This window comes from Eschrichtius robustus, chromosome 7 (genome assembly GCF_028021215.1).
Source record: "Eschrichtius robustus isolate mEscRob2 chromosome 7, mEscRob2.pri, whole genome shotgun sequence".
In the NCBI taxonomy this organism is placed as follows: Eukaryota; Metazoa; Chordata; class Mammalia; order Artiodactyla; family Eschrichtiidae; genus Eschrichtius; species Eschrichtius robustus.
The window spans coordinates 12,336,070-12,354,016 of record NC_090830.1 but is presented as its reverse complement, the minus strand read 5'-3'; the positions used below and the strand labels follow the sequence as shown (position 1 = coordinate 12,354,016).

At 40.6% G+C, this 17,947-nt stretch overlaps 1 protein-coding gene across 5 annotated transcripts in view; it reads left to right on the top strand.

Moving 5' to 3' along the window:
- The first annotated feature begins 759 nt into the window (after positions 1–759).
- Positions 760–17,947, top strand: part of MAP10 (microtubule associated protein 10) — a 124,814-nt gene continuing 107,626 nt past the window's right edge. For 2 of the 5 annotated variants that reach the window (XR_011074474.1, XM_068547608.1), the window contains exons 1-2: positions 760–3,282; positions 3,609–3,661. Coding sequence is in view for 4 of the 5 variants with exons in the window: in XM_068547608.1 (XP_068403709.1) it covers positions 775–3,282; positions 3,609–3,656 (2,556 nt within the window). In the remaining variant the exon portion in view is untranslated. Of the gene's footprint in view, positions 3,457–3,608; positions 3,662–7,681; positions 7,980–8,948; positions 11,054–17,947 lie in introns of those variants that run through there. The other 3 variants (XM_068547609.1, XM_068547607.1, XM_068547606.1) reach the window with 3 other exon arrangements.

The following is a 17,947-nucleotide window of genomic DNA, read 5'->3' as shown; positions in this document are numbered from 1 at the left end:
ACTCAAAACAACTTATACAGAATAAAGTCCAAATTCCTTGCTATGGCATTCAAGGCCACTTATCAACCTTGGTTTCAACCTAGCTAGCTTATTGAGGGTAGAAGTATGTCTCCTTGAAAATCTGGGATAGGGCTGTAAGATCTCCTCCACCCCCGTGTTTACGTAAATACATTAGTTTTGTTGAATGGGAGTCATTGACATCACTCTCCTACACGGTGATGGCTCGGTTGGAAATGTGGCCACACTTACTGTGCGTGTCCCAGCGCCACCACACTCAAGACAGAGCTCCCAAGCCGCTCCAGAGCCATGTCCTCATCTTTTGAGTAGACCAGCAGCAGAGAAGGCCGGCTGCGGGCAGTTAGCTGGCTTTCTTTAGCCTGGAGATTGGAAAGGGAGCCCTGATTTACTTTTAATATTCCTCTGATAGATCTGAACTGACTCCAAACTTGCAGGGGACCTGCAGTGATAAAACGTGACCCAAACCAAAGAATAAGCCTGTTGTTTGTTTTTTTTCTTTCCATTCGTAGCCTCACTATTATCATAAGCACTGTGTTAACACCGATCTGGAAAGCAAAGACATACAGCGAGCAGCGAAAATTCCCACGGTTGCCACAGCTCAGACGTGCCCGGGGCGGGGGGGGGGGTGGGGGAGGCGGGGAGGGGGCGCCCTAGCAAGTCTCGCGAGAGAACAAGACAAGCGCCAGGTTCTCCCTGTTTCTCGCGAGAACCATGGACTTCCAGCCTCCGGCTCACAGCGTCCCCGGGGCAACAGCGATGGCGGCCGCGCTGTCCGAGCGGCTCTTCTCGTTGGAGCTGCTCGTAGACTGGGTGCGCCTTGAAGCCGGGCTGCCGCCGCCGCCCGTGGTCGCGGCGGAGGAGCAGGAGGAGGAGGAGGCGTCGCCGCCGCGGTCCTCGCGCGGCCTGTGCCCCGCCGTGGCCTTCCGCCTGCTGGACTTCCCCACGCTGCTGGTTTACCCTCCCGGCGGCCCCGCCGCCCCCGCCCCGGAACTTCGGCCCGGCCTGGTCGGCTTCGGTCGCGGCAAGTCCTGTCTCTTCCGCCTGCAGCCCGCCACCCTGCACCGCCTGCTCCTTCGGGCTCCGCTTTACACCTTGCTGCTGCAGCTGCCCCCCGGGCGCCCGACCCCTGCCCCGCAGCTCCTGGGGGCCTGCAGCATCTCTCTGGCCGCCGCGGCCCACAAGGTCCTGGGGCCCGCCGCCTCCGGCTGCTCCCAGGGTCATCGGGGAAGTTTCCCTCTGCAAAACCAAGCGGGGGAGCGGATTGGGCACATTGCCCTGCGCTACCGCCTGACTGACCTGGGAAGCAGCTTGCTGGGCCATCTGGAGAGGCCAGTCGCTTCCACAGGAGGTGGAGTGGAGGTCAGTCCCCAAACCTTGCAGGAAAACCAGCAGCTGCGGCAGCCAGACTCAGAGCCAAGCCCAAGAGATGCTGATAAGCCTCTGGTGGATGTAAAAATCTCAACGGCAGGGAAGGATTTGAAGGAGGGAGTCTTCCACAGCAAGGCCAACTCTGATTACACGGCTTCTGTGGAGAATGGCAAAACCAACTGCGTTATTTGTTCAAAGGGTAGCAGTGAGAGGAGTGTTAGCCCCCAAAATCAGGAAGTCACAGAGTTAGACATTGAAACCAACATAATTTGCCCTCCTCCTCTGTATTACACTCATGTGACCCAAGAAAAGACACCTCCTAAACAGGGTGAAATCACCATTGAGCCTCAAATGAACGCACGTGAGGAATTGGATGGTACTTTTCCGGAAGAAAAACTTGTAAATCCCCCAACACATACTAATCTTCCAGAACATACAAATTTTGCAACACGTGAGAGGCCTCCAGTGCTTATACATCCTGCACATATTCAGGATGTAGGAGCCAGTAACCAAACTACTTACCATCCTCAAACTGAACAAAACAAGATCAATACTGTAAGGCAGCTGCCTTTGTTAAGTGCTTTGTTGGTTGAGTTGTCCTTGTTATACAACCAACCCATGGCAAGCCCTACTCATATACATCCTCATTTAGCCTGGCTATATAGAACTGAGGACGAGAAGTCACCAGAATCTTCTGCCAAATCCACATGTAAATCTGAATCTAAGGATAAGCTTTCTCTGGGGGAAAATGAAAAGTCAGTGAGTCTTCAGTATAAAAAGAACCAAACTGAAAATCATAAGAAAGGTAAATATTTTGAAAAGAAAGGTGGTGTCCCCCCCAAAAGAGTTCCAAGGGGGAAGCTACTTTATGGCTTAACAAACACACTTAAGCTACGTTTAAAGCAAACAAATCCTGATATGTTGATAGTACACGAAAAGAGAGAACAGTATAGAAAAATGCAAGCACAAATGTTAGGTGCAAAACTCAGAATTCCATCATCCAAAGTTAAGATACTAACTTTTGCAGAACAACCTCAGAAGCCACATCAACTGCCTAAAGATAAGTTTTTAGACTCAGATGCATCTTTTGCTGAAAATAGCAATACCTCAAAGCAAATTAGTGTAGTTTTTGATGACCCCAGCACAACTAAAGAAACTAAACTGAAATGTGCAACTGAAAAGACAGTTGATGATTTATTGGAAGAAATTGTGAGTCCTGCACATTCCATTGTCTCAGAAAGGTTTATTCATACAAATATTTTGGGCAGAAGAGTGGAAGTGAAAGTCCAAAGTCCAGGTGATTTCCAACGGGTCGCAGTAGTTGACAGAATTGTAGAAGATAAAGAAATAGATGATAAACAGGTCAAAATCACTTCTAATGACATTCTTACTGCTGATATGAATGAAAATAATCCAAGTACAAGTAGTTGCTCTGAAAGCATCTCAGAACTAAAGTACTCAGATGACTTCACCAGTCCTTGCTGTTCTGAAGACACCAGCAGAATTTTACAAGCTCGTGATAGCAGTCCGGGGACAGAAAATCCAAAACATAGTCAACAGACAAGTAAGTCCAGTGAAACAAGGTTGTCCATAAGGAAAAATAGCAGTGAAAAGAGTTCTATTCTTAGCCCACCTTTTTCAGCTGGATCCCCAGTACTCTCATATAAAAGATTTCATATTTCAAAGGCTCAGGATAAAAGTTTGGAGGAAGTGTCTAATATCTCTAGCAGTGATTTCTCTTCATCACACTGGACTGAGGAAAAAGAAAACCAGAGAGACCAAAATAGTATGCATAATGCTAAAGTTCTAAAGAGGAATCAAGCCATCCCTACTAAACGTAAAACAAGAACAGGTTGCAAGTCCTCAGAAAAAAGCCAGTCACCTTGGACATCTCAAGTGAGTTCTTATCTGCCTTCTAATTTGTCAGAACTAGAACTTAATGTCCTGGATAGCAGTACATTAGATCACTTCGAAGAAGACAATGATGACCTTGGTTCACTAAACATTTCCAAGCAATGCAAAGATATTTGCCAATTAGTAATAAATAAACTTCCAGGATATACAGTGTGAAAATATGTGCTTTTACATAACATTTAGTTTGTTTTATAACCTGTGTGTAAGTGAAACAATTTTTAATAGCTGTACATTATTTTTAGTACATAAATTTATGTATATAATTTTTCAGAATATAAGTGTTTGTCATTCCTTTGGTGTTTAAATAGGATTCTACCATTAAATCTGACAAGATTGATCATGGGATCACCTTATAACCCAGGTAAGATTTCAGTTGTTTAATCTTCTAAGAATAAAAGTATCTTCCTAAACTGTCTCTATTAAAGCATCCTAAAGCTGACTTCATGCACACCATTGAAAAGGCTAGTTAATAAAGATAGCTTCAAATTTTAAAGGCAATAAATTGTTTACCGAATATAGAAGACTTACTGTATGAGATGCAGAAAGATACAAAAGAATTTAGGATATAGCGCCAGCAGTTATAAGAGCTTACTGTTGTATATAGACAGGAATTCTTCAGGGAAATCTTCCTGGACACATACGCGTTCCATATCTCCAATAGGTGAAGTCCTTTTTATATGCTGTCATAGTGCTCTATATGCTTTTTTTTAAACCGCAATTTGTGTGTGTGATTACTTGGTTAATGTTTATCTTACGATAGGTTTAAGTTCTGTGGTGGAAGGGACTGTATCTGTTTTGCACACCAGTGTGCTCTTAGTATCTGGCACAGTCTCTGGCATGTGGCTGGGATTCAATAAAAGCATCTGTTGGACAAATAAATGATGACCATGCATTGAAAATACCTAATGGGAGGGATTAGAAGTGAGCAGTAAAAACAAGCAGAAACCCTAAAAATATCCTTATTGGAGACATGGTTATTTGACTGTAGTATTTTTGTTTTGCTGGAATACCCTTAGGTGTTCTCTGAAGTATTTGGAGAAGGGAACTAAAAAAGTGTCTTCCTATGCAGTTTCTTGTATAGAAATTCAGTTTACTGTCATTTCAGCTTGTTCAAGTTATTATTAATATAGGACAGTTTGTTTTTCTGAAGTCTAGTGATCATTTCTTTATAATTTATTCCACTGATTTTATACTTAGACCTTATTTTGTGTTCAGATATTTACATATGTGTTCTTCTATGTAAATATTGTTATATTTTAATTTTTACCCTTAATTTTTTAATATAGCAAATATTTTTGGATGTGTGACGTGAGGCCCTAATTTTCCTTCCTTTATAAGTAATTAAATAATTATGTAGGTGTTATCTTTTGAGTGATCATAAAAGTAGATAGAATTTCGATAGATGGTGAGAGATGAAGATGCTATATTTTGAGGAACAATATGAATAAAGAATGATGATGAGAATGAGCCTGATGTATTCACGGGACTGTGAAAATATTATCTTGATTAGAACGGTAGAGTCATACTACAGAGTGGTCGAAAGAAAACTTGTTGAGTAAGAAAAGTCCCAGATTGTAGGGAGCTTCAAATGTCAAGCATAATCATAGAAACAGTAGAGTATTTTAATTTATAAATGAGCGCCAGTAAGTAGTCATGACATTTTGAATATTTTAAATTACTGAAATAATTTCTTAGAGGTACAGAAATTATACCAGTGGAAGTTTTGAAATATGAAATAATGTTTAATGGCTAATGGCTTATGGTCTTAATTTTTCGGTAAATATAAAGCATATAGTGTATCATCTCACAAAATTAAAATAATTTACTGGTGGGTGCTGTAGCTAGATAGTCAAATGACACCAATTTCGTCTGTAAATTGTCAGCAAGTTTTCATTATTATGGAGGAGACAAAATATAAGCAATATCAGAATCATGAGAGAAATAATTCTTTAAAAACTGTTTTATTTGATTGAGAGTAAGTCGTTGTCTATGATGAGAATAGGTGAGGGAAATGAATTCAGTGTGTTTAAGGTACAACAAAGACTAAAGAACTAATGTACTTTAAATTACAAATTGAGTAGTTGAATAAGCTTCTCTTTGAGTTATTCCATGAATACTTATTTCTAGAATTGTGGTGGTGGTTTTTCTAGCTTAATTGTACTGAAAATACCTGTTCCCATGTATTTAGTACTTCCTCTTTGCGTCCTATCTTCAAAGTGTACTTCATGTTTTAATTCTAAAACCTGTAAACTTAGTTCTTTAAGAATACTATAATAGATACTACTTCTGAAGCCTTATTTATCTCCTTAATGCCTTAAAATCATTGAAACATGAAATAGTATTTCAGGGTCATAAATAAAGGCGACTGTCATTTAGTTGTTGGTAAAACTAAGCTCCTGCAATCCAGCCTTTCTGAGCATCTTAGGTATCTAAAGTGCTGTGGGCAGAGCTGAATTGGGGGTGAGCCACAGAAATAAGGGTAGGGCCTACCCTGCAGCTTAGGAGGCAGCTGTCAGTGATGACAAGCCCTTTGAACTGTTACTATAAGCAGGTTTGAAGAGGCCTGTGCAGATGCATACATCCAATATGTTGTTTTTTTCTCCAGTTATGTGCATGCTATTGAGGACATCTTTGGATACAAAGAACAATGGTACTGAACCCTCAAGCCCTTGTGGCTTTCTGGTGAGAGCCACCGGTTCACATCTCAGTTTAATTCTTTTGCCTGTACAAGCAGTGCATTTATTATGGAAACTTAGAAACCAGACTTTTATTTTTGCAAACATATAGGTCAAGACTATAAATTTTAAAAAGTTTTTAATTATCACATTGTATTGTTGGCAAGGCAAAGAAATTTCATAACAAAGCAGCATCTAAATAAGATAAATATATTTATATTTGTCTATTAGATAAATAGTGTTTATATTTGCCTACTCATAAACTGTCCTTGGGCCTAGATACATAGCCATCCTTCAGTCTATTTGTGTTCTAATGTGGATTAAAGTATCTAGAGAGTTGTACAGAATGACAGTTTGTGAGCCAAGACTTGCTGGATTCTCCTCTTCTCATTTTTAACCTAAAACAATACCAGGATAGTTTACTTGGTTAAGGACCAAGGCATTTTTAATGTTTTTCTCCAGAGATCTAACTGTCATGCCAGGAAATAGTAGACTTCAGGATGAACATTATTAGGTTGGAGTGCCAAGCCATAGTAGCAGAAATATCTCCTTATTTTCCAAATATTACTTATATCTCTGTTATACAAATAATATATATAAATTCTAGAAAAAAATAGAAAATTCAGGTAAGAATTTTTTTTTGCTTTAAAATTGTGTATTAAGGGAAGGTTATGGTCCTTTCCTTTCAAAATACCACTGAAATGAGAGAAGAGATGTAAAAATAAGGATGAACCCATAGTAGCCCCAGAGATCTGGAAGATACAAAGCAGATGGGATTAGGTTGGCCAAAAATGGACTAGAAATCTACTCTTCAACATCGCCCAGTGAGGTGCTGCTGGAGAGACGAGAAGATGGTGTTTTTTAACAGAGCCCGAGATAAACGTCAAATTCAGTCAGCAGGCCTTGCGAAGGAGTAGGTCATGGGACATGGGCGGTAGAAGCTGAACCCTGGGCGTGATGGAGAGGCTGGGCCTGGGCTAAAGGTTATCTACTAGAAAAGGTGCTGGGGCCACAGAGGAAAACGAATATTTTCGCCTTGGACAGCAAAACGTGTTAACAGGGCCTTTCTCAATTTTATTGGAGAGACCACTAACCCTAGTGGCAAATTAAAGCGATACAACCCTGGTCTTCGGAGGCAGATGGATGGTGTTTGCGTCTTTGATCATGTGTTATATGATTTTCTGAGGTTATTTCTTCATTACAGGATTAGGTTGGGGATTGAATCAAATACCATTGATCTAGCATATATGACAGTGAATGTGCCTGGGAGTGTTGGTGTATTTAATAGTACAGAGAATGTACCACGGTATCTGTGTGCCTGCCCTAGGGGGGTATATTTTCAATAAAACCTCAGTCAGGAAATCAACTCTTCCTTCCAAATGGTTAAAACAAACGTTCCATTTGACATTGTAACTGAGTGGGAGAACCCCTGGCAGCAGGAATCCTTGGAAAGGTTTGGGTTTTAATAAAGAATGTGTTTGTCCAGGGGCAGGCCAGGATGGGAGATTAGATAAGCTCCCAAGTAATGGTACAAGATAACAGCTGAAGGTCGTAAGGTGAAAGAAAGCATGTGGAATGGAACAGGTCCATGAGTCAGTATATGAGTCACTTATTACAGGTTCAGAAACCTATACTTGCAAGCTTGACTATTTAGGATACTTTGTTTTATTCGTTTATTTTCTGTTTTCTTCTTGGTTTTAATATAGTTCTTTTTGAAGGATCTTATAGTTGAGCTGTGAGAGCAGTTGGAAATGGATTTGGTTGTGACTCATAACTGAGCTGAAATCCTAAAGGAGGAGCAGTAAACCCCCAGGGTCTACATAGTGAAAGACTGAGAAAAAAGACAACCCCTTTTCTACCGAGAGATTTCTCCTTCAGCTTTTATCTCCTAGAAACCTTGGAGGGTTTTGCTTTTTGTCTCATTAAGGGAAGCTGCTCAATTACAGAGAGTTTCACACCCAACAACTGCCTGGAGGACTGTATTTCATAACTTGTGATTTTGGTGTCAACGCTGTGGAGAGAATTGGGATGGAATTCTGGACTCAGAATGACATAAAAAAATAATGGATTGCTTTAGATGCGGAGGAACCTATTGTCAGAAGAGTTGGTCTGAAAATGATTGCTTGCATATCCAGAATTCTTAAGAGTATTTCCAAGTACTTTGGAACAGTATTTGTTAACCTGGGGGAAGAGATCTTTCTAATCGTCTGGAGAAGTTCCAAGTGTGACTGCTGGCATCTTGTCAGCAAAGTTCTCCGTGTCCCTGACTCCCTCTGTAGTAGCCAGAAGCCAGATATTTAGGGAGGCACATTTTTTTATTTTCAGATGGCACTGTCTTGCATCTAGTGCTCTAACTGAATTGTTTTTACTAAACCAAAGGTATGCTCTCCTGCATCAACAAAGAAATACCCATCTCTATGCTGAGAATATGATTATACTGAATCCCAGTGTGGTATTTAAAAGCAGCTGAAATTTTTAGATAATTACAGTCAGAAAAGAAAGCTTGAATTCATAGGAATTTGGAGCTAGAAGATACTTTGGAAATCATTTAGTTCAGCTCCTTCATTTTATAAATAAGGAATGTGGCCCCAAATAATGAAGTTTGCTACTCTTCTTGCCCCCTCTTACCATTAGAAGGTGCCACTTCATGTGTCAAACTGGGGTCATAGCAAACCCGAACTGTGTGTCTGGCAGACTTTCTGTAACATTCATATTGAAAACACTAACCAAAAAATGAACTGACTTAGAGATGTGGGAATTTATCCTCTGTGCCACAGGGAAGGCATCTGTGTTCGGGGTCAGACAGACCTGTTAGAGTCCTGGCTCCTCCGCTCACCTGTTAATCTTAGGCAAGTCTCTCTGGGGCTCAATTTCCACACCCATAAAATGGAAAAATCAATCATCCTGGTGAAAGTGCAGCAATAGTGACATCATACAATATGACTTTCTTAATAATGTTCATTATCAATGCAGCATCACTGCAGGTCAAGTCCAGGTAGGGGATGTGTACCAGAAGATGCTCTCCTGATGGTGAGACACAATAATAGCAGCACTTCTGACACATGGGTACCACCTGTGCTTGCCGGAAACCAGATGACTGACACATGAGTCCTCCTAACTAAAGGACATCGTGAACCCACTGGCCTCCTGAATTTAACTGCTAATCTCCGTGTCAGTTCAGTGCTATACTTCCCTCTCCTTGATGAACTTTGCCATTGAAACCCCACCTTTTGGACTTCCCTGGTGGTGCAGTGGTTAAGAATCCGATTGCCAATGCAGGGGACATGGGTTCAAGCCCTGGTCCGGGAAGATCCCACATACTGCGGAGCAGCTAAGCCCGTGTGCCCCAACTACTGAGCCTGTGCTCTAGAGCCCACGAGCCACAACTACTGAAGCCCGTGCAACTAGAGTCCGTGCTCCGCAACAAGAGAAGCCACTGCAGTGAGAAGCCTGCTCACCACAACAAAGAGTAGCCCCCGCTCGCCGCAACTAGAGAAAGCCCGCGCACAGCAACGAAGACCCAATCCAGCCAAAAATAAATAAATAAATAAATAAATTTATTAAGAAAAAGAAAAAGAAGCCCCACCTTCCATCCCATGCCCTATTGCCTGATCCTCAACTAAAAGTGAGGAACCTGATTACGTTATAGAAAAGAAGATAGATTCTTGACAACTGTGAAGGCAGCAACAGGTATGGCTCCTCAGAAGTAGGGTAGGTCAGAGGAGCTGCCTCGTGAACTTCCACACTCTTAGACACGTACACGAATAGCCATGGGTTAGCCTTCCTGGTGGGCAACCTAAAGAATGATCCAGCTGTACTTGATGTCCCCCTAAAAAGGAGGGGCTCAGAAAAATGTTAGTAGGGCTGGTTTCATGGGAATGCCGCCTATGCAGTTGCATAAACCCTGCACTCAGAAGAGCCTCACACTGGGTTTAATGCTCTGCTATTGTCATCTTGAAATTCTTAATAATTTTCTCTTTGCGCTTGTGTTTTCGAGTGGAGTCTAATGAGACAGCAGTACATCCACATTAGCAGGTTAGATGTGCACCATGTGTGTGTCCACCCCTGTTGCTTCCCACCCCACTCACATATAGCTGTACGGTTTCCGTAGACAATTACCTTCTGCTCAGAAGGGCACTGCACATGGTTTAAGGTTCTGTTTTCACTGTCTTGAAATTCTTAACAATTTTATCTTTGTGTTATGTAACATAGAAATTCAAGTCTGATGGGACAATGGCGCATGTGCCAGAGTAAAGAGGCACAACGTGTATATTTATTGCTTTGCTGCCCTGTTTGCATACAGTGTTCGTGGTACCCCAAAAGCACAAAATTCCATGGGACTCACTGCATGTGGGAGCTCAGTGAGACTTAACACAAATCAGGTGAGCGCATTCCATCTACAACTGGGCAGCCCCGAGAGGCAGGCTCTCTGTGTGAGCCAGAGCTGGCTTCAAGCTCAGAAAGAAGGCAGTGCTGTTCCAAGAAGCATGAATGACCAAGGAACCCCATCATATCTTTTCTCGCTCGTGTTACTTCCCTGTGTTAACCAACCACTGATGTTGAAAATGATGACACAGAAGGGCAGAGAAAGATAGAGCAACCCAGAGTTCCTTGCCCTTCCAGCTCTTCCTTAGTCATCAGGAAGCCAGTGGCGGAGGGTGTTGGTAGGATGTGCAGGTATCAAGAAGTGAAATAGAACACTTGAGTTAGTTTAGTTGCGGCAGCATTTCCACTGTCTGTGTGCACGTCAATATTACAAGATGCCAATTGTGTAATTCTGATGATCCCACATACAAGTAAATGTTCTATTCATATTTAAAACTGGCGTTGCACAATATAATGATGAACAGTAAAAATTATGTTAATTGTTTAAGATTTTAATTTTTCTTTACTTTGAAAGACATTAAACAGTGAGGCAGAATTCTAAAATGACCCCCCAGTGACCTGTGCCCTTGTACAATCCCTCCCTTTGCATGTCGGCAGGACCTGTAGTTTGCTTCTAACTAATAGAATATGGCAGAGGTGAAAGAGTTTGGCACATGTAATTAAAGCCCCTAATCACACAGGGAGATCAACTCGGTGCTTTGTGTCCACCTAGAGGGGTGGGATAGGGAGGGTGGGAAGGAGGCACAAGAGGGAGGGGATATGGGGATGTATGTATACATATAGCTGATTCACTTTGTTATACAGCAGAAACTAACACACCATTGTAAAGCAATTATACTCCAATAAAGATGTAAAAAAATAATAAAAATAAAGACATGGAAAATTAAAAAAAGCCCCTGATCAGTTAACTTTAAAGTAAATCAAAAATAAATAAATAACTAAATACAATTTAAAAATAAAGTAAATCAAAGTGAGATTACCCTAGGTGGGCTGTACCTAATCAGGCAAACCCTTTAAAAGCGGTTAGAAGCAAAACGCTCTTTCTTCTGCTGGCCTTGAATAAACAAGCACCATGAGTCCTGCAGCTGAAAAAACAAGATACTTTGTGCCAACAACAGCATGAGCTTGAAAGAGCAGGACTCGAACCTCAGATGAGACCCCAGCCCTGGGCAACACCTAGACTGAAGCCTGTGAGACCCTGGGCAGAGGACGCAGCTATTCATGCCTGGACTCCTGACCCACAGATTCCATGGGGTAGTACACAGGTGTTGTTTGAAGTTGCTAAGTTTGGGGTAATTTGTCATGCAGCCATAGAAAAATTAATACAAATAGCCAATAAAAACACTGTGAAAAGTTGAGAGGGAGACCTTGGAAGAAAGGGAAAAGCTTTATATTTTAGGCACTCCCTGTTTTTTGAACAAGTCCTGCATTTTTACTTTTCACTGAGCCCCCCAGATTCTGCAGCTGGCCCTGGCTGTTACTCCAAGCTGGTAGAGGCACAGCCAATGGCCTACAGGCTTTCTACTTGACTCTGCAATGCACATAGGCTTTAGCACAGCCTTTCTGGACATGGCTGGTGTGTATCATACTTGAGAATACCGTGTGGAGGCTATATATTTCCTCTGTAGGATCTGAATATTACTTTAAAGTTTTAAATTTACAGTCTGAACTAAAATGCCTACATTTCACGCTAATGATAAATTTGGCTTCTGAAACTTTTATACGTAATTACTCATAGCAATTCTTTGGAGGTAGAACTAATGTAATTCTGCATACAATATTTTTAGTGCATAACAAAAATGATCGAACAATACATAACCATTTATGAACTGTTTCCTATTTATTCTTGTCAGTTAAAATAATTTCTACGGATTTTTTAAAGGACTGGCTCTCTCCATAATGTTTCTTTAGCACTAGTTGCAAACTTCTGCAGTCGTGCTATTTCCTCAATATGGTTCGTTTTGCAGATGATCTGGGGATATGTGTGTGTAACCACTATGGCCCACAGCTCTAGTTTGGAAAACAAATATAATGATTCTCCTATTATATTCCAGTAGATTGTGCCAGCTCCACATATTTATGTTAGCAGGAAATCCAGCATCAAACTTTTATGAACTCTGCCACCCCGAAGGACCAGGGTCCTGAGATGCTTACTTGGTCTTATTTAAGTGGCCTCTCCTGCTTACAAATGCCAGGCCAACCTGCTAACTAATTGACCTTGGTTTTCAGCTGCCGTGGTTCCTACTGCGGTGACAAAGTGTGGCATGCGAAGACCAGATGCTTCCGTGGTCCTGATTCCACCACAGTTTGTGAGGGTGCAAGTTACTTTGGTTTTTGCGCACACGTTCGCATTCACAGAGTGGCTGGATCTGGAGTTGTCTTAAAGCCCTTCCCCCTGATGATCTAGACACTCTGTGCAGAGCAAGGGCCACTAGGACAGGTTAAGAACCTTTTCTTGTTTGCTATGGGGTCTTCAGGGTCCTTTCCTGGCAGGGAACTTTGACTGAAACAATCCTAAAACATCAGAGTTCCTAATTATTTCAAACATCTAAAGGGAAGGAGTCATGGGCTGGATCCTGTTCTTTGAAACCTACTGAACCCCGTGCAAATCTACTTCTTTTCTCTCAGTTTCCATCGAATCAAAACACGGATCTGATTCTTAAGGCCTGTGGATGTATATACTTATGTTTACGTAACAGAGACCTCTGTAGTTTTGTGAGAAGAGTCCAAGAACTTTTCTGGAGAATGTTCTATGTCCCGTTACGGAAAAGCAATCGGCAGCTCTGGCTTAAAATAATTAATAAATAAAACTCACTTTCCCTGTGCCAGGCACTTTCTACATGTGTATGTGTCGAGAATGTCTTATTCAGTTTTGTTTTCCTTCCTCATACCCAGCAAGGAGCCTACTGCAGCCCCTTTCATAAAGTATATGTTTAATGGATGTTGGTGGAATTGAATAGAAACAGTCATTAAAACTTGCATCTATTCATAGTTTACAAATTAGGGTCTTGTATACTTTGTGTGCCTCACCACTTAGCTAAGAGCTCTGCCACCCGGAAATTTGGGGGCTGGGGCCCTGGGAATAGTGACCCATGAAATTAACTTACTTCGTCCCCTGTGATCCTAAGTAATAAATCAAGATCAAAATTTTTGGTTGATTCCTCCAACCAATTCATTTGGCTGATAATCCTTAGGTCCACCTTGGTTAAGAATGAGCTGACCACAGACCAGGAAGATACCCTGCTCATCCTTGATGTCAACCTTGTTCTCCAGACTTACTCTCAGATCGGTTATGCAAGCTGACTCCCCAGAATCCGGGTACATTTCTGTAGCGGATGTTTTTCTGGCTGACAGCTATTCCAACATATGGCACCTCCTAAGAAGCACCAGAAGATTGAAATATTCTGATCTCTGTGCTTCGACTGCATTTCTTGAAATAGCTTGGTTATAAAACTCACAACAAATAACACTTCCTTTGACACTCAAAGTGTTAGGAAGAGCTAGACTATGGTGTGTATCTAGACCACTTTGTACCTGAATTTAAATTTTTAGCATTCTCTTGAGGGGCAGCCAGTTTCACCGTGTGCATTTTAAAGAACAAGAATGTGTTTGAATGAATGTGTCTGGTCTCCAATCTGTGGGCCCATTCACTTGTTTTTATTGTGTCATATTTTAAACATCGAGAAGAATAAGTAATACAACCAGGTCCTGTGTACACATTACCCAGATTTAACCTCATGCTGGCATTGTGCCGTGCTTGCTTGCCTGCATGTGCTCTCTCTCTCTCTCTCTCTCTCTCTCTCTCTCTCTCTCTCATAAAGAAAACATACAGCTACCAATGAAAGCCCCTTTGCTTCCTCTCCATTTCTTTGCCCTCCTTTCCAAGGGGTAACCGTTACTCTGGGTTACTGTATACCCTTCCCATTCCCATGGGAGGGGGCATGTAGGTTGTTTCCAGATTTTTCTTATTACCAACAATGCTGCAATTAACATTCTTGTCCCTCTGTGCACATGTGCTCAAATTTCCTTAGGATTTTATACCTGGAATTGGAATTTCCAGGTTCTATGGTATACACATCTTCAGCATTGCCAAATCACTCTCCAGAGTAGTTGAACCAATGTACTGTGCCGCCACCAGCATATGAGAGCACCTTTCTTCATATTCTATCACAAAACTTGGTAAAGAGTAGACATTTTAATTTTCACTGCTATGTTTAACTATTGTAACTTTACAGTAAGTACTGATATCTAGAAAGGCAAGTCCACTCCCTTCTTCTTTTTTTATGCTGTCTAAGCCAGCAGTTCTCAAACTTCTTGAACCCTATAAACTCTTAGAAATTATTGAGTACTCCAAAGAGCTTTTGTTTATGTGGATTATTTCTATCAACATTGCCAAGAAATTGAAAGTGTGAAGTTTTTTAAATGTGTAGTGAATTCATTTAAAAGCAACATTAGTAAACCCATTACATATGAACATGAATAACACTTTTAAAATTTTATTTATTTTTATACAGCATGTTCATATTAGTTCTCTATTTTATACATATTAGTGTATACATGTCAATTCCAATCTCCCAATTCATCCCACCACCACCCCCCCTCCCCCCCTTCCCACCTTGGTGTCCATATGTTTGTTCTCTACTTCTGTGTCTCTATTTATGCCTTGCAAACCGGTTCATCAGCATTTTTCTAGAATCCACATATATGCATTAATATACGATATTTATTTTTCTCTTTCTGACTTACTTCACTCTGCATGACAGTGTTTAGGTCCGCCACATCTCTACAAATGACCCAATTTGATTCCTTATTATGGCTGAGTAATATTCCATTGTATATATATACCACATCTTTATCCATTCATCTGTTGATGGGCATTTAGGTTGCTTCCATGTCCTGGCTATTGTAAATAGTGCTGCAATGAACATTGGGGTGCATGTGTCTTTTTGAATTATGGTTTTCTCTGGGTATATGCCCAGTAGTGGGATTGCTGGGTCATACGGTAATTCTATTTTTAGTTTTCTAAGGAACCTCCATACTGTTCTCCATAGTGGCTGTATCAATTTACATTCCCACCAACAGTGCAAGAGGGTTCCCTTTTCTCCACACCCTCTCCAGCATTTGTTGTTTGTAGATTTTCTGATGATGCCCATTCTAACCAGTATGAGGTGATACCTCATTGTAGTTTTGAGTTCCATTTCTCTAATAATTAGTGATGTTGAGCAGCTTTTCATGTGCCTCTTGGTCATCTGTATGTCTTCTTTGGAGAGATGTCTATTCTGCCTATTTTTGGATTGGGTTGTTTGTTTTATTGATATAGAGCTGCATGAGCTGTTTATATATTTTGGAGATTAATCCTTTGTCCGTTGATTTGTTTGCAAATATTTTCTCCCATTCTGAGGGTTTTCGTCTTGATTAGAGTTTCCTTTGTTTTTCAAAAGCTAAGTTTCATTGGGTTCCATTTGTTTATTTTTGTTTTTATTTCCATTACTCTAGGAGGTGGGTCAAAGAAGGTCTTGCTCTGATTTATGTTGAAGAGTGTTCTTCCTATGTTTTCCTCTAAGAGTTTTATAGTGTCCGGTCTTACATTTAGGTCTATAATCCATTTTGACTTTATTTTTGTGTATGGTGTTAGGGAGTGTTCTAATTTCATTCTTTTCCATGTAGTGTAGCTGTCCAGTTTTCCCAGCACCACTCATTGAAGAGACTGTCTTTTCTCCACTGTATATCCTCGCCTCCTCTGTCATAGATTAGTTGACCATAGGTGCATAGGTTTTCTCTGGGCTTTCTATCCTGTTCCATTGATGTATATTTCTGTTTTTGTGCAAGTACCATATTGTCTTGATTACTGTAGTATCGTAGTATCGTCTGAAGTCAGGGAATCTGATTCCTCCAGCTCTGTTTTTTTCCCTCAAGACTGCTTTGGCTATTCGGGGTCTTTTGTGTCTCCATACAAATTTTAAGGTTTTTTGTTCATGTTCTGTAAAAAATGCCATTGGTAATTTGATAGGGATTGCATTGAATCTGTAGATTGCTTTGGATAGTATAGTCATTTTTACAATATTGATTCTTCCTGTCCAAGAACGTGGTATATCTCTCCATCTGTTTGTGTCACCTTTGATTTCTTTCATCAGTGTCTTATAGTTTTCTGAGTACAGGCCTTTTACCTCCTGAGGTAGGTTTATTCCTAGGTATTTTATTCTTTTTGTTGCAATGGTGAGTGGGATTGTTTGCTTCATTTCTCTTTCTGATCTTTCGTTGTTAGTGTATAGGAATGCAAGAGATTTCTGTGCATTAATTTTGTATCCTGCAACTTTATCAAATTCATTGATTAGCTCTAGTTGTTTTCTGGTGGCATCTTCAGGATTATCTATGTATAGTATCATGTCATCTGCAAACAGTGACAGTTTTACTTCTTTCACAATTTGGATTCCTTTTATTTCTTTTTCTTCTCTGATTGCCGTGGCTAGGACTTCCAAAACTATGTTGAAGAATAATGGTGAAGGTGGACATCCCTGTCTTGTTCCTGATCTTAGAGGAAATGCTTTCAGTTTTTCACCATTGAGGATGATGTTGGCTGTGGGTTTGTCATATATGGCCTTTATTATGTTGAGGTAGGTTCCCTCTGTGCCCACTTTCTGGAGAATTTTTGTCATAAATGGGTGTTGAATTTTGTCAGAAGCTTTTTCTGCATCTATTGGGATGATCATATGATTTTTCTTTGTCAATTTGTTAATATGGTGTATCACATTGATCGATTTGAGTATATTGAAGAATCCTTGCATCCCTGGGATAAATCCCACTTGATCGTGGTGTATGATCCTTTTAATGTGTTGTTGGATTCTGTTTCCTAGTATTTTGTTGACGATTTTTGCATCTATATTCATCAGTGATATTAGTCTGTAATTTTCTTTTTTTGTAGTATCTCTGTCTTGTTTTGGTATCAGGATGATCGTGGCCTCGTATAATGAGTTTGGGAGTGTTCCTTCCTCTGCAATATTTTGGAAGAGTTTGAGAAGGATGGGTGTTAGCTCTTCTCTGACTGTTTGATAGAATTCACCTGTGAAGCCATCTGGTCCTGGACTTTTGTTTGTTGGAAGATTTTTTTTCCCAGTTTCAATTTCATTACTTGTGATTGGTCTGTTCATATTTTCTATTTCTTCCTGGTTCAGTCTTCGAAGGTTATACCTTTCTAAGAATTTGTCCATTTCTTCCAGGTTGTTTGTTTTATTGGCATAGAGTTGCTTGTAGTAGTCTCTTAGGATGCTTTGTATTTCTGTGGTGTCTGTTGTAACTTCTCCTTTTTCATTTCTTTTTTTATTGATTTGAGTCCTCTCCCTCTTTTTCTTGGTGAGTCTGGCTAATGGTTTATCAATTTTGTTTATCTTCTCAAAGAACCAGCTTTTAGTTTTATTGATCTTTGCTATTGTTTTCTTTGTTTCTATTTCATTTATTTCTGCTCTGATCTTTATGATATCTTTCCTTCTACTAACTTTGGGTTTTGTTTGTTCTTCTTTCTCTAGTTCCTTTAGGTATAGGGTTAGATTGTTTATTTGAGATTTTTCTTGTTTCTTGAGGTAGGATTG